The 19,962-nt window shown below is 40.8% G+C and overlaps 1 protein-coding gene across 2 annotated transcripts in view; it reads left to right on the top strand.

Annotated features, from left to right (window-relative positions):
* The window catches only part of DGCR2 (DiGeorge syndrome critical region gene 2), a 91,744-nt gene that overhangs the window by 67,521 nt on the left and 4,261 nt on the right, over positions 1-19,962 (top strand). For both annotated transcript variants that reach the window (XM_073674785.1, XM_073674793.1), the window contains 3 exons: positions 5,484-5,687; positions 11,155-11,307; positions 13,112-13,348. In XM_073674785.1, the coding sequence (XP_073530886.1) occupies positions 5,484-5,687; positions 11,155-11,307; positions 13,112-13,348 (594 nt within the window). The remainder of the gene's footprint in view (positions 1-5,483; positions 5,688-11,154; positions 11,308-13,111; positions 13,349-19,962) is intronic.

The raw sequence follows: 19,962 nt of genomic DNA, 5'->3' as shown, positions 1-19,962 counted from the left end.
TAACAATTGTCAAAAGAAATGATGACCAAAAACTTTAAATTACAGTATTGTGCCAAAGTTTTAGGCTCATGTAGAAAAAATGGTGCAGTGTAAGAATTTTTTTAAAAAGTAGAAGTGTTTAATAGTTTATTTTTATCAATTAACAAGAATGCGAAGTGAATGAGCAAAAGAGAAACCTAAATCAAATCACTATTTGGTATCAATTCTTGTAAGTACACTTGTACAATTATGAAGGAACTTGTCAGAAAGGTTGTTCCAAACATCTCGGAGAACAAACCACACATCTTCCTGGATGTAGATTTGCGCAAACTCTTTGGTTTCTTCATGTAATCCCAGACAAACATGATGTTGATGAGATCAGGGCTCTGTGGAGGCCATATCATCACTTCCAGGCTCACTGTTCTTTTTTTACGCTGAAAATATTTGTTAAAGAAATTGGCTGTGTGTTTGGAGTCATTGTCCTGCTGCAGAATAAATTTTGAGGCAAGCAGACGCCTCCTTGATGGTATTGTATGATTTGGAAGTATTGGCCTATATTTCTCAGCATTGAGGACACTATTTAATCCTGACCAAATCTTGAACTCCACTACCTGATATGGAGCCCCAAACTTACAAGCAACCTCCACTATGCTTCGCTGTTGTCTGCAGGCATTAATTATTGTACCGCTCTCCAGCCCTTTGACCAACAAATTGCCTTTTGTATAAGCCAAATATTTAAAATTTTGATTCGTCAGTCCATAGCACATGCTGCCATTTTTCTGCATGTTGCTCTGCCCCCCAAGTATAGTTGAGTGAGTCACTTGTCCTTGTTTCCATGTTAAAGCCTTTTTAGCCTTTAATTCTTCTATGAAGACCACTTCTACTAATAATAATAATTTTATTTCTATAGCGCCACATATTCCGCAGCACTTCACAATTAAGCGGAGTCATGTACATACAATAATGACATAGTTCAACAGTTACAGGAGGGGTGAGGGCCCTGCTTACAATCTATAAGGAAATGGTGAGGGAGGGTCCACAATAGATAAAAAGTGCTTGTCATGTATGGTCCAGCCATTAATATAATAAAGCATTTCAAATAGGCAGCACGGTGGCTCAGTGGTTAGCACTGCAGCACTGGGGTCCTGGGTTCAAATCCCATCAAGGACAACATCTGTAAGGAGTTTGTATGTTCTCCCTGTGCTTGTGTGGGTTTCCTCCGGGTTCTCTGGTTTCCTCCCACACTCCAAAGACATCTTGATAGGGAATGTAGATTGTGGGCCCCAATGGGGACAGTGCCGATAATGTCTGTAAATTGTCTGAATTGTAAAGCGCTGCGGAATATGTTGGTGCTATAGAAAATAAAAAGATTATTATTATTATTATTGTCAGTCATCAGCCAGTATCTTTCAAAGTACATTTACCAAGTACTATTGGGTGCATGGAGGATGATGAGACAAGTCAAGTGACTAGGAGGGACTAGATTCTGAGGAAAAATTAAAAAAAAAGAACATGGAAGAGTTAAATAAGTGAGGTGATAGGCCTGTCTACAGAGATGTGTTTTTAAAACATGTTTAAAAATATGGGGGCTAGGTATTAGTCTGGTCATCTGGGGCACTGCATTCCAGAAAACTGGCACAGCACGAGAGAAGACTTGGAGACAGAGATGGGAGGTTCAGACAACGGAGGATGTTTGTCTTGGATCAGTTGCAGAAAGGAGAGCATGGGTAGGGTGATGCAGAGATGAGGGAGGAGATGTATGGTGGTGCACAACTGTGTAGAGCTTTGTGGGTGAGAGAGAGAAGAGGGAGGAGATGTATGGTGGTGCACAACTGTGTAGAGCTTTGTGGGTGAGAGAGAGAAGTTTTTATTGTATTCTGTAGCGATGGGTAACCAGTGCAATGACTGGGACAAGGTGGAGGCATCCGTGAAGCGTGTGGAGAAAAATACGATCCTGGCTGCTGCATTCCGGTCTCCCTCTAACCAACATTTCTGCCCTCCGTCAGTGCTATCAGTAGAAAGTTGCAGTAGTCTAAATGAGAATGAATAAGCGTGACAGTAAGAGTTTTTGCCATTTCAAAGGTGAGAAAAGGTTTGATTCTGGAGATCTTTTTAAGATGCAGGTAACATGAGTGAGCAATTGAATGAATGAATAAAGGAAAGTTCTGTGTCAAATAAGACCCAAAGACAGCAAGTGTCCTGCTGCAGAGTTATGGTTGAACCACCCAAGGCAATTTCAATGTCCGGTATTGGTAAGTTAGTAGAAGGAGGAAACACGAGAAGTTTTGGAGCTATTCAGGTTCATTAGAAGTTACAATCTCACCCAGAACATTTGTAGTGGATCCAATTGAGATCTCAGGCCTGGAGAAGATGAACACTGGATAGGGTGGTAATCGGCGTTCCTCAATTCCCCTGTCGTGCCGTGTAAGACTCCCGTCCTGACAAGGGCAGTGCCCAAGTGTGACCTATATATAATTAAACCCCAAAAATAAATATACATAAAGCTCTCCCAATGTGTTTCTGCCTCAATGTCGAGGCCTCATCAGGAGCGTGTACTTGTAAAAGAGTCCAAAGCTGAGGGGGGGTATCCAGAGAAATCTATAGAAGGGGCACTGCAGTGGCAGTCAAAATCTCCAACATACCGTGCAGAGTTCTGCACAACCTTTTAGATAGCACTTTTGTTTTGTATGGTTTATTTGAGCAATACCTCTTTTAACGATGCCTATTAAAAGTTAGAGATTTAGTTTCAGATAGAAATAGGAGATGATGTTAGCAACAGCAGACAGACAATCCCTGGTATTTTGTATTAAGGTGGGGGGTGATGTCAGGAGAATAGGTGTATAATTGGGTGTCCTCAGCAGATTTGGTTTCCAGTAGCATCTATATGCTTATGATTTGTCTAAAGGAGAGTGCCTAGGATTGAGCCTTGAGGTATCCCAATAGTAAGGGGAGTATTGGAGGAATAAGAGCCGGCATAAGGTACAGTTCAGTAGAAGAAGGAGCGTTCAGAAAGGTAGGAGGAGAACCAGGAAAGAACGGTGTACTTAAGGCCGATAGAGCGGAGCATATTGAGGAAGAGCTGGTGATCCACAGTGTCAAATACGGCAGAGCGATGCAGGAGAATCAACACTGAGTAGTAGCCCTTAGATTTAAATGTTAGTAGATTTTTAGAGACATTAGTAAGGGCAGTTTCAGTAGTGTGTAAAAAAGAGGAAACTGGATTGTAAAGGGTCAAGAAGAGTGTTATCTGAGAGATGGCAGATTAGGCAAGAGTGAACCAAGTGTTCCAGGAGTTTAAGAGATGAAGGGAAGATTAGTGACAGGTCTGTAGTTAGCAGTGCAGTTCTGGTCGAGGGACTTGTGGTGTGTGTGGTTTTTTTTTTTTTTTTTTTTTTTTTTTTGTTTTACTAAAGGGTTTGAGACTGTGTGTTTTGAATGAAGAGGGAAAGATACCAGTAGAAAGAAGGTTGAATATTTTAGTCAGCAGTGACAGCCGGAGAGAGGGACTGGAGGAGGTAATAGGGTCACCGGTACAGGTTGTAGGGTAAGGAGCTTGGTAACTTCTTCGGTAACAGTTTCAAAGGTGTAAAGTGAGCTTGAGGTGCGGGAGGGAAGGGTATCCACCCTCTGAGGAGATTGTGTGAAAATGTCCTGACTGATGTGGTTGTGATGATGTGGTTGTTTTTTTTCCCTAGGAAATAAGTGGCCAGATAGTCAGCGCTGAGGTTGGTGACGGGGGCCTGTACTTTAAGGTACAGGAAGGAATGGAAAATTTCGAAGAGCCGTTTGGATTGTCGGCTAGTGATGTGATGAGGGTGGTAAAGTAGACTTGTTTGGCCAAATGGAAAGCAGAGTTATAAATTTTGAGCATGAATTTATAGTGGATGAAATTTTCTGCTGCCAGTGATTTTCTCCACTAATGCTCCGTGCACCCTGAGCAATGCTGGAGTAAACGTGTTGCAGCGTGTGCCAGGGTTGCTGTCGTCTGTGTCTGATTGTTCTGCATGTAGCAGGAGCTACTTCATCCAGGGTACTTTCCAATGTTATATTATAATGTAACAATGCCAAGTCTGGACATCAGCGGGAGAGAGAGGAGATCGAAGCTAAAGATGACTGTAGATTGTTCATAAGCTGCTGGGTATTGATGGCACGTAGATTTCTGTATGTGTGGTAAGTGTGGGTGTCCTGAGCGAGGAGACAGTCCTTGACAGAAAAGGAAAGAAGGTTGTCGTCTTAAAGCCTGAGAGGGGGGTTAGTAAAGTCATACCCTGAGCAGAGCCGGGAGAAGACCAGGTCCAGAGTATTCCTATCCTCATATGTAGGAGGGTTGGTAAGCCTTCAAAGGGCGAAGGAGGAGGATAGAGAAAGAAGATGAGTGGCAGATTTCTGGCCAGACTTATTCTTGTTTGAATTATTTATCAGATTAATATTTTCATAATTTATTTGGAGGGTGCATTTTAGCTATATGTCTAGATCATTAGAATCATTGGATCTTATACTGTACCTGTTATATTTTTTGATATATGAATTTGTGTGTATTCAGAATCTATTGGATTTACATGCCAGAACTCTATAAGGGGTTATTTTTGTCCACATGTCTTTTTCTCTGTCCTACATGTCTTTTTCTCTGTCCTACATGTCTTTTAACTATGTTTTTAACAAGTGCTGTTATGTCTCTACTACAATAAAATTTCTACAATGTTTTCAATACACTGCCTCTATATCTGATTATTGATTATGCTTGGTGCCTGCTTTGCCCTTTGCTTCTCTTTTCTAATTGACTTTTTAGGGACTTTGGCTCAGGTGTATGTTTAGCTATAAGGTGGTGCTGGGTCATATCTCTGTACACAGTGCTATATAATATGATTTCAATATATTAAGACGATAAAAACTTTGATTGGAGTGCTTCTCTAAACAGTTTTAAGCCTCTTACACAGCTGTTTCTGTCTCAGTTAATGACACTGTGAAAATGATGATCATTATCACCTGTTAATTATATGAGTAATTATACCAGAGTATAATTCCACATAATCCCGGACTTTGTACAAGTGTATCTAAAAGAATTGATGCTGTTAAGAAGGCAAAGGGCGGTCACACCAACTATTGATGTGATTCAGATTTCTCTTGCTCTTTCACTTTGCATTTTGTTAATTGATAAAAATAAACTATTAACACTACTAGCTTTGAAAGCATTCCTGCGTCTACAGCATTATTTTCACATCTGATTAAACCTCTTTCACATGACACTTACACCGCTTTAAGTAAGCTTTATGTAACCTCTTCAAGGAAATAATGACCTTCATTAATGACAACGGGGGTTGGTTATTAAAATCTGCTATATATGTAAACAGGAGATTTCTTTAGTAAAAGCAAGCTATACTAACAGCAACCGATCACTAGTAAAGCCTTAAAGGCTAAACCATTTAAATCACATTAGTGTATCTACGTAAATTGTAAAACCTTAACAAGGTGTCTTTATTCGTTTTTCTTTCTATTATTTCTAGGTCAGACTTGTGTTGATATCAAAGACAATATTGTGGATGAGGGCTATTATTTCACCCCAAAAGGTGATGATCCATGTCTCAGCTGCACCTGCCACAATGGGGAACCCGAAATGTGTGTGGCTGCTCTATGTGAGAAACCACAGGGATGCCAGCAATATCTCAAGGATCCAAAAGAATGCTGTAAATTCACTTGCCTAGATCCTGGTAAGAGTGGCCACGAACGAGCATGAATGAAAGCCATATGGGTAGCATTGTCTGTTCAGAAATGGCTCTGCTCAGTACTGTACAGTCATGGCCAAAAGTATTGAGAATGACACCAAAATTATATTTTCACATGATCTGCTGGCCTCTGGTTTTTATTAGTGTTTGTCTGATGTTTATATCACATACATAAATATAATTGCAATCAGATTATGAGTACCAATAGGTTATATTGACAGTTAGAATGAGTTAATGCAGCAAGTCAATATTTGCAGTGTTGCCCCTTCTTCTTCAAGACCTCTGTAATTCTCCCTGGCATGCTCTCAATCAACTTTTGGACCAAATCCTGACTGATAGCAGTCCACTTTTGCATAATCAATGCTTGCATTTTGCCAGAATTTGTTGGTTTTTGTTTGTCCACCCGTCTCTTGATGATTGACCACAAGTTCTCAATGGGATTAAGATCTGGGGAGTTTCCAGGCCATGGACCCAAAATCTCTATGTTTTGTTCCATGAGCCATTTAGTTATCACCTTTGCTTTATGGCAAGGTGCTCCATCATGCTGGAAAAGGCATTGTTGGGTGCCAAACTGCTCTTGGACGTTTGGGAGAAGTTGCTCTTGGAGGACATTCTGGTACCATTCTTTATTCATGGCTGTGTTTTTAGGCAAGACTGTGAGTGAGCCGATTCCCTTGGCTGAGAAGCAACCCCACACATGAATGGTTTCAGGATGCTTTACAGTTGGCATGAGACAAGACTGGTGGTAGCGCTCACCTCTTCTTCTCCGAATAAGCTGTTTTCCAGATGTCCCAAACAATCGAAAAGGGGATTCATCAGAGAAAATGACTTTGCCCCAGTCCTCAGCAGTCCACTCCCTGTACCTTTTGCAGAATATCAGTTGGTCCCTGATGTTTTTTCTGGAGAGAAGTGGCTTCTTTGCTGCCCTCCTTGAAACCAGCCCTTGCTCAAAGAGTCTCCGCCTCACAGTGCGTGCAGAAGCACTCACACCAGCCTGCTGCCATTCCTGAGCAAGCTCGGCACTGCTGGTAGTCCGATCCCGCAGCTGAAACAGTTTTAAGATACGGTCCTGGCGCTTGCTGGTCTTTCTTGGGCGCCCTGGAGCCTTTTTGACAACAATGGAAGCTCTCCTTGAAGTTCTTGATGACGCGATAGATTGTTGACTGAGGTGCAATCTTTGTAGCTGCGATACTCTTCCCTGTTAGGCCATTTTTGTGCATTGCAATGATGGCTGCACATGTTTCTTTAGAGATAACCATGGTTAACTGAAGAGAAACAATGATACCAAGAACCAGCCTCCTTATAAAGTGTCCAGTGATGTCATTCTTACTTAATCATGACTGATTGATCGCCAGCCCTGTCCTCATCAACACCCACACCTGTTTTAATGGATCAATCACTAAAACGATGTTAGAGGCTCCTTTTAAGGCAGGACTGCAATGATGTTGAAATGTGTTTTGGGGGTTAAAGTTCATTTTCTGGGCAAATATTGACTTTGCAAGTACAGTAATTGCTGTTAAGCTGATCACTCTTTGACATTCAGGAGTATATGCGAATTGCCATTACAAAAAATGAAGCAGTAAACTTTGGAAAAATTACTATTTGTCTCATTCTCAATACTTTTGGCCATGACTGTATAACGGTTTGCAATAAAAAACAATTGGGGAAAAAAGAGAGCAAAAATAATCCCCTGAATTACAGGCTGTGAAACTGCTTCAAAATTGTATTTGTTCTGGTTGTCAGTGGGAATCGTTATATAAGACCTTGTTTTTAGCTGTGTAGCCTTATGATAATTGCTGCTATTACTTATTCATTCAGTCTTAACGATCTGTGAACGCGTCTCTACTCAAACATTACATGCTTGCTTGGGTTGCAGTTTCTATATGTTAGGGCTTCCACATTACATAAATTAAAACGGACACACAGTCAATATTGCTGCCAAGGTGTTTTAACCAGAAGCAACATATCATCATTTATTTTCTTTTCTGCCTCTAGTGATTTCATATATTTTAATTGGCTTGATATATTGCTATGACATACTTGATATACACTTATATCATATACACAGGAGAGGTGAGGTGGCTGCCTTACCCAAATGGAGAATAAATGCTTAAGTCACCTTCTGCACTCCCCTTCCACTTTATCGGAGATATGTGAACAGTTAAGCCTGATATATAATATGACTGTGTGTGTGTATTTATATATGTACATATATATTTACATTATGTATAGTGAAACAAGAAAGTGCCACCATATTTTCATAACCTCGATATGTGGACACCTCACCAAGCACAGGGTTGGTGTGACAGGTTTGGCTTATTTAGGTGATAGGGGTTCATTTGGATTTTATTTTAAAGCGGCCCAGGTAGCCTGGAGACAGTGTTACTGCACACTAAAGTAAGCATAGCAAGAGTACTGATTAGCACAAGAATGATTGTTAATAATTCACTCCAATTACAATCCTACAATACACACTGAGCAGGAAGAGCGTATTTGGCCTCCGATTTTAGTGTAGGGTGCAGGTCGCTTGAACCCCAATGAGCAGCTGCTGGCACATAGCTCTGTACAGAAATCTATTATGAAGAGATTGGGTGAATCGTATATAATCGGGAAAGAAAAATAAACTCTAGGCCTCAGAGGTACAAGTGCTGTATTAGGCCTATTAAAGATGAGCTAATTGAGTAACATAGTTAAAGGGGTTATTTGGGACTTTGCATATTCTTTGCTATAGGGGTAAGAACCTGCAGGTAGTTGCTTACTACCGACCTGTCCTGCCTGGCGCTGATCTCTGCCGGCTCAGAGCTCCTGCCAGCGATTCTGTGGCTTCCAGTGACATCGCGTTGATAGAGCAGTTTCTTCTCTTCAGCTCTGCTCTGTTGAGGAGGTGTCTCGTGATGTTATCATGCAAATTGACTGCCTCTTCCCCACTGCTTAACTGCAGGGAGCTGTCTGTTAATCGGCATGACATTGGCAGTGAAGCCCCGTTGACAGAGCGGAAGAGGAAGATCTGTTCTGTTGAATTGAGGTCAAATGAAGCAGCAGGAGCGGTCCGTGACCAGTCTGAGGGGGCAGAAGAGGCAGTTAGCAACTACTTGCCAGTAAGTTCTTAGTCCCAGAGCAAAATATAAGAAAAGTCCTGGGTAATGCCTTTTGATATGGATCTGTAATCCAGATGTGCAAGCAGTGTTTTATCAGTAAGGATTGCCTGCTCCTATGTAAGAAATTATACATAATACTGACCTTTTGAAAAAGGGATTACAGTAATCCTTGCTGCGTTTATGAAACATGCACAGAAATCTGATGAAAAATACGTTCACGTGAAATAATAACTTACATTTTTTTTTCCTAGCGGAAGTTTTTACTAATTTTAGTAAAAATACTTCCACTTCAGATCTTCCTAATATTGACGCTTTAGGGTGGTGATTAACTACGGTAAATGAATGACTAAAATGATCAGCCTCTTGTAAAGGTTCTGTGGACAGTGTGTCACGCTGTTTGTGTAGCTGGTTACGTCTTCAGCTTGCTGTACAAAATGAATTATTGCTCTCAGGGAACTTGAGAGCACTTTGTAATTGCAGTGTCTTCAATTCTGCTATTGCTGTAGCTTCAGAAAAGCTATTACACAGCAAGGAAACCAGGGGGACCCTTTCTTTCTCATGCCTAAAATACTTCTCTTATCGTCAGAAATTTTTGGGAAGTTGCCCACATACAGTAGAAGAATAGGATCAGCCCATATGCAGTTACATCTATATTTGTGTATATCCTCAGTGACGACCAGAACCTCAAACCTTTCAGTCATACTTTACCAGACCATACAGTGTCTCTTTCCTCTCTGTGTATTAGTCTTCCTGGGGTCCCTCATGGGCCTGGTGATGTGTGTGTGCAGTAATGTTTATGTAATGCCAATAGATTCTCAGTGATAGAACTGTGTATAATGTTGATAGTTACAAGTACTTGGCTATAACGAGCAGTAGGAGCAGCAGCTTCTGACACAGGGCATGCAGTAAATGTAGAGACTTCTAAGCTTGCATGCCCTGTAGTCTCTTATCCTTTCTGTGGTGTTGAGGTTCCTACTTCATTTGGAACACGAGTCCCTTCCTCACACTATATTCAACAACATTGCTTCAGATTTGATAGAAGGAAGAAGACTGGCAGCAAAGAGATGAGCACACCTCTTAGGCTGCGTGCCCACTATGCGTTTTTGCCACGGAATTTCTGCAGTGAAAACGCTTAAAAAAACGCTTGGTAATACGTGCCCCATGGTCCCAAATTATAATCCACATGTGCTGTGCACATGCTGCGGAAATTTCCGCTGCAGATTATCATTGCGGAAAAATACGCTGCATGTCCATTAATTTTGCGGACACGCAGCGTAATTGCCGCCATTGACTTGCATTGAATCGCTTAATATCCGCATGACTACATGTGCACATGCGGATATTAAGCGATTCAATGTGCGGATGGTACCCAGGTCTGGAGAAGAGGAGACTCTCATCCAGACCCAGGTACCATAGAACCTGTTAAAAAAAAGAATTTAAAATAAAAAATAAAGATTATACTTACCTTCCGATGGTCCCCTGGTCTCCTCAGTGATACTTCCGGTGTGTTGGGCGGCTCACGATAGTCTAAAAGGACCTTCCATGACATCATTTAGTCATGTGACAGGCCACGCGACCGCTGACGTCGGCGGCCACGTGACCTATCACATGACTAAGTGACGTCATGGAAGGTCCTTTCAGACCATCGCGAGCCGTACAAGAGACCGGACGCGGCGGAGAAAAGACAGGGGACCATCAGAAGGTAAGTTTAATCTTTATTTTTTTACCATTCTTATTCATTTTTTTTTTTTTTTTTTTTTTTTAACTATTACTTGGTCACGCTATATAAATCCATGCCGGTTGCATGGATTTACATAGTGTGAACAAGTGGTCAATCACTTTCCAAGTGATGCTAAAATCGCTTGGAAAAATGCTTGATAACCCGCATGCAGAAATGCATGCAAAAACGCTTCACAAACGCTTCTACCTGGCAGGAAAAACACATGTAAAATCCACATGCGTTTTTCCTGCCAGGGAGAAGCGGAAAAAATATGCAGCATTTCTGCATTGTGGGCACTTAGCCTTTAGGCTAAATCAGCCCAAGTGGCGCACCGCTGTACAGTGTGTGACTTGTGTCCGCTACAGGCCCCACACTTGACCCTGGCCAGAGATCTGCAGGGAGAATAACTTTCATTTTAGATGTTTTATGGGAATGATCTGGGACCCCAATATGCAATTAAAGTGGTGGTTATAGTGTTTCTCACTTGTTGCAGTCCTGCATATTTTTCCAGCTCTACTACAGCTAATAGGAGTGAAGATTATTGAATCTTTGTCAGAAATTGTTTTTCCTACTACAATATGACAGCAAACATAATAAGCCTAAAATAATCCATCTGTTCTCTCTGAATGTCTAGATGGAAGCAGTCTCTTTGACTCCATGGCCAGTGGTATGCGTCTGATTGTGAGCTGCATCTCTTCTTTCCTTATACTTTCTCTCCTGCTCTTCATGGTCCATCGGCTGCGCCAGAGACGGAGGGAACGCATAGAGTCCTTGATTGGAGCCAATTGTAAGCAATGTTCCTGTAAATGTGTTCTTTATTACCATTTGAAGATAAAACCTACATTTTACATTCAAGCCACTGACATCACCAATATGATCTTCTAATCAAAGTAGGTAAAAAAACTAGATCCATTCTTCCATCCTAGCGCCCTCATAGCGGTCATTACCTGGCAACCCTAGAAGGAATATAGGCGTTTACTACTACTTTATTATTGAGCTGTATGTCACAAGCACCTAAGGTCCCACTAAAGCAGAGCGGCCTGGATAATTTTACTGTCTATGCAGGGAATGCAGCTCTGTGTCGTTTAAAACCTTGAATTATAAATATAAAGTATTGTATGAATAATTGACGCCCCTAATTATGTATTCCCTGCATGAAGGCACCTGCCATATTGTAGACCACAAAGAAGCAAAAACTGACCAGTTTCTCCTAATAGAATGAAGCGAATGTGAACAAGTGCTAGCTGCTATGACTGCATAATATACCAACCAAAGAATACAGCAGCACTCTGTGATCAAACATGTATGCAAACATTGAATATTTGAATGTAAAAACGGCACTAATGACAAATAGGATATACTTACATAATTTGTATGTGCCCACCAGCCACAACAAGGTGTGCCTTTTTTTGGTGGGACCCTAACTTTCTATCAGCATGCCTATCAATTTAATGGGCAAGTAGGACACGGCACTAATTAAAAACGGCGTTAGGCCAGGTACACATCACCATATTTTCCATACAAGTACGATCCGATAAAACATTGGATCGCACTCTGACCAGTGTTATTCTATGAGTCTGCCACATGTCCGATATTTTTTTCCCCCTCAGACTGGTTCACAGCATGTCTCAGTTTAATCCTATAGTTGGATCGCATTCGGCCATGCAAGTCGATGAGTGCGTGGAAATGATCAGACTGCACTCTGACACCTGAGTGCAGTCTGATTTCTGCGCACTGACACAGTGGAGAGAATGGAGACATTTTTTTCCTCATCCGAGAGGCTCTGATCTGCATAATTGCCTTTATTCTCTCAGATGGGAGAATCTACGGCCGTCTGACCTTAGCCTTAGGCCACGACCCCAATATTAATATTTGGTCAGTATTTTTTCTCAGGAGTGGGAGACAAAACCAGGAGTGGGTGATAAATGCAGAATTGGTGACTTGTTTCTATTATACCTTTTCTCTGATTGTTCCTCACCTGGTTTTAGCTCCCACTCCTGAGAAAAAATACTGACCAAATACTGATAGTGGGGCCGTGGCCTTAGACTGATAGGAGGAGTGTTCAGTAAAACAATGGAGGCTGTAACCACCTCCAATAGTATACTACAAAAAAACAAGAATGGCCAGCACCTCTGAACACCACTACAAGCATTTTGTATAAAAAAATAAAAAAAATCACATTCATGCTTGTGGCTAAAAGTGTGATCACAATTCGATGTACAATGCCCAAATACCTCATAAAATTGAAGACTAAAAATGTTAAAGGGAACCTGTCAGATTTATGCTGCTACAACCACGACAGCATAATTCAGACCCTGACTTCATTATGGCATCGTTTGAAAAGTCGATCGGGAACTATGCGTCTGTGTATAGGGACTGACTTAGTCTCCAGCTGGATTTTTAAAGTATGTTTTCAGTGAAAACTTGTGGCATATGTTGTAGTCAGGCAGTATGGATCTCATAACTGGTTACATTTTAAGAGTAACTTTGAGAGTTTAACTTCTGCAATTGAGTATACCGAAATAAGCCTGGTCATTTACAGCATCTTATATGTATTATGCCTGTAATGAGTATCTTCCTTTCTCCCACAGTACATCATTTTAACTTGGGCCGTAGAATGCCAGGGTTTGATTATGGACCTGATGGCTTTGGGACTGGCCTGACACCACTCCACCTTTCTGATGATGGCGAGGGTGGAGCCTTTCATTTTCACGAACCACCTCCTCCATATACTGCATATAAATACTCTGACATCCATCCCCCGGACGGTCCACCCCCACCATATGAAGCTTCAATATGTCCAGATATCATCCTTTGCTCAACAACAGGTGAGTATTTTATATTATACATTTTGGCAAGCCAATGGTAACATTATAAATACTACCTGTGTACTAAAAAGGGTAACCGCATAGTAGGTATATGATCCCTAGAACAAAGAAGTGAAGTGGGTCATAATTATGGGTACAATTTAGTTTCCATGTACACTAACAAGTGTGAAGTTAATCAAGGTTTTTTCATGGATTTAGGGAGAGCAGTTGTGTAACGTTTCTCTGGTCTTATAGTTAATGTATTTATTGTTTATTTAATGTATTTGTTATACAGGTGCATCTCCCTAAATTAGAATATCATCAAAAAGTTAATTTATTTCAGTTCTTCAATACAAAAAGTGAAACTCGTATATTATATAGAGTCATTACACACAGAGTGATCTATTTCAAGTGTTTATTTCTGTTAATGTTGATTATAGCTTACAGCCAGTGAAAACACAAGTCATTATCTCAGTGAATTAACAAAAAACACCTACCGAGGCTTCCTAAGTGTTTAAAAAGGTCCCTTAGTCTGTTTCAGTAGGCTCCACAATCATGGGGAAGACTGCTGACTTGACAGATGTCCAGAAGGCAGTCATTGACCCACTCCACAAGGTCCCAGAGTTTCAATTTTCATTTGGAAATCAAGGTCCCAGAGTCTGGAGGAGGACTGGAGAGGCACACAATCCAAGCTGCTTGAGGTCTAGTGTGAAGTTTCCACAATCAGTGATGGTTTGGAGAGCCATGTCATCTGCTGGTGTAGGTTCACTGTGTTTTATGAAGACCAAATTTAGAGCACTCCATGCTTCCCTCTGCTGACAAGCTTTTTGAAGATGGAAATTTCATTCTCCAGCAGGACTTGGCACATGTCCACACTGCCAAAAGTACCAATACCTGGTTTAAAAACAACAGTATCACTGTATTTGATTGGCCAGCAAACTCGCCTGACCTTAACCCCATAGAGAATCTATGGGGTATTGTCAAGAGGAAGATGAGAGACACCAGACCCAACAATGCAGACGAGCTGAAGGCCGCTATCAAAGCAACCTGGGCTTCAATAACATCTCAGCAGTGCCACAGGCTGATCGCCTCCATGCCACGCCGCATTGATGCAGTAATTGATGCGAAAGGAGCCCCGACCAAGTATTGAGTGCATTTACTGAGCATACATTTCAGTAGGCCAACATTTCGGATTTTAAAAAACATTTTTCAAGCTGTAAAGTAAAGCTATAAAGTATTCTAATTTACTGAGATAATGACTTTTGTGTTTTCATTGGCTATAAGCCATAACCATCAACATTAACAGAAATAAACAGTTGAAATAGATCACTCTGTTTGTAATGACTCTATATAATATGAGTTTCACTTTTTGTATTGAAGAATAGAATGGAACTATTTAAATAAGTAGAGACCATAGTAACCAAAAGGGTCCTCCCAAACTAGATATGAACAACAATACGAAACACCAGGTAGCTGTAACCCAAAAAGCAGTCAGTACAACAGTAATGCATATAAAACATAATGACATTTATTTAATCAGTTAAAAAACAGAACTAATTGTTATCATAATGGTGAAAAGTGAATGATAAAAGACACAAATGTGTGACAAATTTGGCACTTATATGTAACAAAGTATAGTACGTGCGTTTCGCGTAGGCTTCGTCAGGGGGCGAAACACGCGTAGGGGCTCCTGTTTCTGACCAACTTGGCACTGCAGCACTTTATGAGTGAGTCTACTGACTTTATATGCCACTGTGCTTTTCTGGACACGTGGCCACTTTGGCTAGTATTGGGGTTTTATTAACACTCATTGTTACAGGGACTTTATAATTATCTCTATACATACACCCTGACCATCCCCCATATATGGAATGTCATTTTTTTTGATCTTCTAGGTGTCTAGACACCCTATGTGCAATACTATACTTTGTTACATATAAGTGCCAAATTTGTCACACATTTGTGTCTTTTATCATTCACTTTTCACCATTATGATAACAATTAGTTCTGTTTTTTAACTGATTAAATAAATGTCATTATGTTTTATATGCATTACTGTTGTACTGACTGCTTTTTGATTTGCAACTCCCTGGTGTTTCATATTGTTGGTCATTTTTTTGTATTGAAGAACTGAAATTAACTTTTTGATGATATTCTAATTTAGTGAGATGCACCTGTATGTTCTTACATTTAATGAAGCCGATGTAATGGTTTACCATAGTAGCCAGATGTGTCGTGTTAGTGAATGAGTAATTATGAAAAAAGTATGTCCACGGAACCAGAGATGAGTAAGCCATTAGGATGATAAAGGCTTTTTGTAAAATCTGTAGATGCACAAGTGCTTATTTGGCCCCTCCCTTTTTTTTTTTTTTTTTTTTTAATGGGGAAAAAAGGGGGTGGAGGGTTGCAAAGATGTACATAGTTATGTGTCATACAGGTGATATTTATCATCCTTATTTGAAGTCGTAGTTGATACATAGGTGGTGGTATTAACATGTAATTACAAAAACACACTCTAAATTCTGGTTACGGAGCCACATGCAGTTGTGTTGTGGCTGAACCCTCAGCCTTTGGCACAATGATACCCTACAGTGGAAGCACTGGAAATGGGGTTTAAAGGTGTTGAATGCAAATGTGTGCCATAGAACATAACCCTCGTATACTCGCCTCTCACAGTTGTGCTGTCCCAGCAATGTATGCGTGACCTTGTTATGCCAAGTCAGCTTGTAAACGGCTATGCTTATACTTCTCTTTAACCCCTTTAAAGCCCAAGACGTACTAATACGCGTCAGTGCCCTGGGCTTTAAGAGCCTGACCCGTATTAGTACGTCTTGGCGATCGCGCGCGTACACAGGCTGTTCGGGCGTGATCGCCGCCGGGTGTCAGCTGATTGTTACAGCTGACCCCCGTACTATGTCCCGCACCGCTCCCGGCACATTAACCCCCGCAATGCTCCGATTGAAGTCGATCGCAGCATTGCGGTGGCTAAGGGGAGGTGATCGGTATACTCACCTCCTCTTCCGGCCTCCAGCGCTGTCTGCCGCGGCTTCCCGGGTGTTGCCATGACAACCCGATGTTGTCATGGCAACATCCGGGTCACCAGACAGCAGGAAGATTTTTTGTCATGCGCAGTACATGACCAAACTATATTCTCACTGTGCAGTGCTGACGCCTGCATGGCACAGGGATGGTTCTCCATCCCTATGCTATGCAGGCGATCAGAATAAAAAAAGTGAAAGTCCCATACTGGGACAAAGTAAACAAATAAAAAAACGGTCAGAAAGTGAAAAAAAAAAAAAAATAATAATAATCCACCAAAAATAAAAATATAATGTACCCATCAATAAATATTATGAAAAAAAAAAAACAAACAAACAATAAAAGTACACATATTTAATATCGCCACGTCTGGAACGACCTGACCTATAAAATTGTCCCACTAGTTAACCCCTTCAGTGAACACTGAAAAAATAAAAAACGAAGCAAAAAACAATGCTTTATCATCATACCACCAAGCAAAAAATGGAATAATACGCGATCAAAAAGACCAATATAAATAAAAATGTTACCGCTGAAAACGTCATCTCGTCCCGCAAAAAATAAGCCGCCGTACAGCTCCATCAGCCGAAAAATAAAAGTTATAGCTCTCAGAATAAAGCGATGCAAAAAAATTATTTTTTCTATAAAATGGCTTTTATTGTGTAAACGCAGCAAAACATAGAAAAACTATATAAATGTGGTGCCGCTGTAAACGTACTGACCCGAAGAATAAAGCTACCTTATCAATTTTACCACACGCAGAGCAGAATAAAAAAAAAATTAAAAAAAACAATTCCTGAATTGTTGGTTTTTGTTTATTCTGCCTCCCAAAAACCGGAATAGAAAGCGATCAAAAAATGTCACATGCCTGAAAATGGCACCAATAAAAACACGTCAACTCATCCCGCAAAAAACAAGCCATCACATGACTGTCTGCCAAAATCTGGAAAAATTATAGCTCTCAAAATATGGCGATGCAAAAACTAGATTTTACAAAATGTGTCTTTTAGTGTGTGACAGCTGTCAATCATAAAAAACCGATATCATTCTGGTTTCTCTGTAGTCGCACCGACCCGAAGAATAAAGTCGTCTAATCACTTATACCGCACTAGGAACGGCGTAAAAAATAAACGTTAGGGCTGGGGTTGTATTAGGGTTGGGGTTAGGGTTGTTTTTTTTTTTTTTTTTTTACTTTTGAAAAAAAAATGACGACGATATGGCAACTAGTATTGAGCGCAAGTGCTCGCTACTTGAGTTTGCATCGGGTGCTCGGGTATGCATGGAGTATCGCGGGTGCTCGAGTGACATGCTCGAGTCTCCGCCCCATATGCTTTGCGGCCAAAAAAACCTTGCGGGGATCGCCTGCCATGCATGAGCGATCCCCGCATGTTTTTTTTTGGGTGTCTAATAACCGTGAAACGTGCAGGTGGGGACTCGAGCATGTCACTCGAGCACACGCGATACATGGTACATACCTGAGTACCCGATGCTAACTCAAGTAGTGAGCACTTGCGCTCAAGACTAATGACAACTTATTCAATATGATGACCTAATGTTATCAAATTCTGTGTTATACCTCTGGGTTCAAAATGTTCACTATACCCCTTGATAAAATCCTTGAGGGGTGTAGTTTCCAAAATGGGGTCACTTGTGGGGGGGGTTTCCACTATTTAGGCACATCAGGGGCTCTCCAAACGCGACATGGCATCCGCTCTCGATTCCAGCCGATTTTGCGTTCAAAAAGTCACACAGTGCTCCTTCCCTTCTGAACTCTGCCGTGCGCCCAAACACTGTATTTTCCCCACATATGGGGTATTGGCGTACTCAGGAGAAATTGCACAAAAGTTTTTGGGGTCCATTTTCTCCTCTTACCCTTGTGAAAATAAAAAAAATTGGGGCTAAAACATCATTTTTGTGGAAAAAGTTTGATTTTTTTTTTTATTTTCACGGCTCCATGTTATAAACTTCTGTAAAGGACTTGGGGGTTCAAGATGCTCACCACACATCTAGATAAGTTCCCTGAGGGGTCTAGTTTCAAAAATGGTGTCACTTGTGGGGGGTTTCCACTGTTTAGGCACATCAGGGGCACATCCGCTAATTATTCAAGCAAATTTTACAATCAAAAAGTCAAATGGTGCTCCTTCCCTTCCGAACCCTGCCGTGCGCCCAAACAGTGGTTTTCCCCCACATATGGGGTATCTGCTAACTCAGGAGAAATTGGACAACAAACTGCATGGTGCAATTTCTCCCGTTACCCTTATGAAAATGCGAAAGTGGGGGCTGAAAAACATTTTTATGGGAAAAATGTGAAAATTGTATTTTTACGGCTCAATGTTATAAACTTCTGTGAAGCACTTGGGGGTTCAAGGTGCTCACCACACATCTAGATAAGTTCCCTGAGGGGGTCTAGTTTCCAAAACGGTGTCACTTGTGGGGGGTTTCCACTGTTTAGGCACATCAGGGGCTCCCCAAATACGACATGGCGTCCGCTAATTATTCAAGCAAATTTTACAATCAAAAAGTCAAATGGCGCTCCTTCCCTTCCGAACCCTGCCGTGCACCCAAACAGTGTTTTTTTCCCCACATATGGGGTATCTGCGTGCCCAGGGGAAATTGCACAACAAATTTTGGGGTCCATTTTTTCCTGTTACCCCTGCGGTAATAAAAAAAACTTGGGTCTAAAGTAACATTTTTGTGAAAAAAGTTAAATGTTAATTTTTTTCTTCCACATTCCAAAAATTCCTGTGAAGCACCTGAAGGGTCAATAAAGTTCTTGAATGTGGTTTAGAGCACCTTGAGGGGTGCAGTTTTTAGAATGGTGTCACTTTTGGGTATTTTCTGTCATAAAGACCTCTCAAAGTGACTTCAAGTATGATGTGGTCCCTAAAAAAAAAATGGTTTTGTAAATTTTGTTGGAAAAATGAGAAATCGCTGGTCAACTTTTAACCCTTATAGCTCCCTAATAAAAAAAAAAATGTTGGTTCCAAAATTGTGCTGATGTAAAGTAGACATGTGGGAAATGTTATTTATTAACTATTTTGTGTGACATCTCTCTGATTTAAGGGGATAAAAATTAAAATTTTGAAAATTGCAAAATTTTCGCCAAATTTCCGTTGTTTTTTTTTCACAAATAAACGCAAGTGATATTGAAGAAATTTTACCACTATCATGAAGTACAATATGTCACGAAAAAACAGTCTCCGAATCAGGGGGATCCGTTGAAGCGTTCCAGAGTAATTACCTCCTAAAGTGACAGCGGTCAGAATTGTAAAAATTGGCCTGGTCATTAACGTGCAAACCACCTTGGGTTGTAAAGGGGTTAATCACATTATCACTCTAACTGCACAATACAGTCAGTATTTCTGTCTCACTCAAACAATACATGCTATTTTAAACAGACATACACAAGAGTACCCAACTTTTGGAGATCTGTGCCATTATGCACATGACAATCTTAGTCTTGTGCTAAACATAATCTGTCTTCATACCTGTACTTCAAAGCCTCCAATTTCACTTGGAAGTTTTTTTTTTCCACGTGTTTTAATCCTGTACTAATCCTCTAATCTGATGGGAAAATACAATCATGACTGGTTATA

Source organism: Phyllobates terribilis, unplaced genomic scaffold (assembly GCF_046119375.1).
Source record: "Phyllobates terribilis strain yellow unplaced genomic scaffold, ASM4611937v1 Scaffold_1__5_contigs__length_1240528914, whole genome shotgun sequence".
Lineage (NCBI taxonomy): Eukaryota > Metazoa > Chordata > Amphibia > Anura > Dendrobatidae > Phyllobates > Phyllobates terribilis.
The sequence above is the reverse complement of the archived record's forward strand: the minus strand, read 5'-3'. Positions and strand labels throughout refer to the sequence as shown.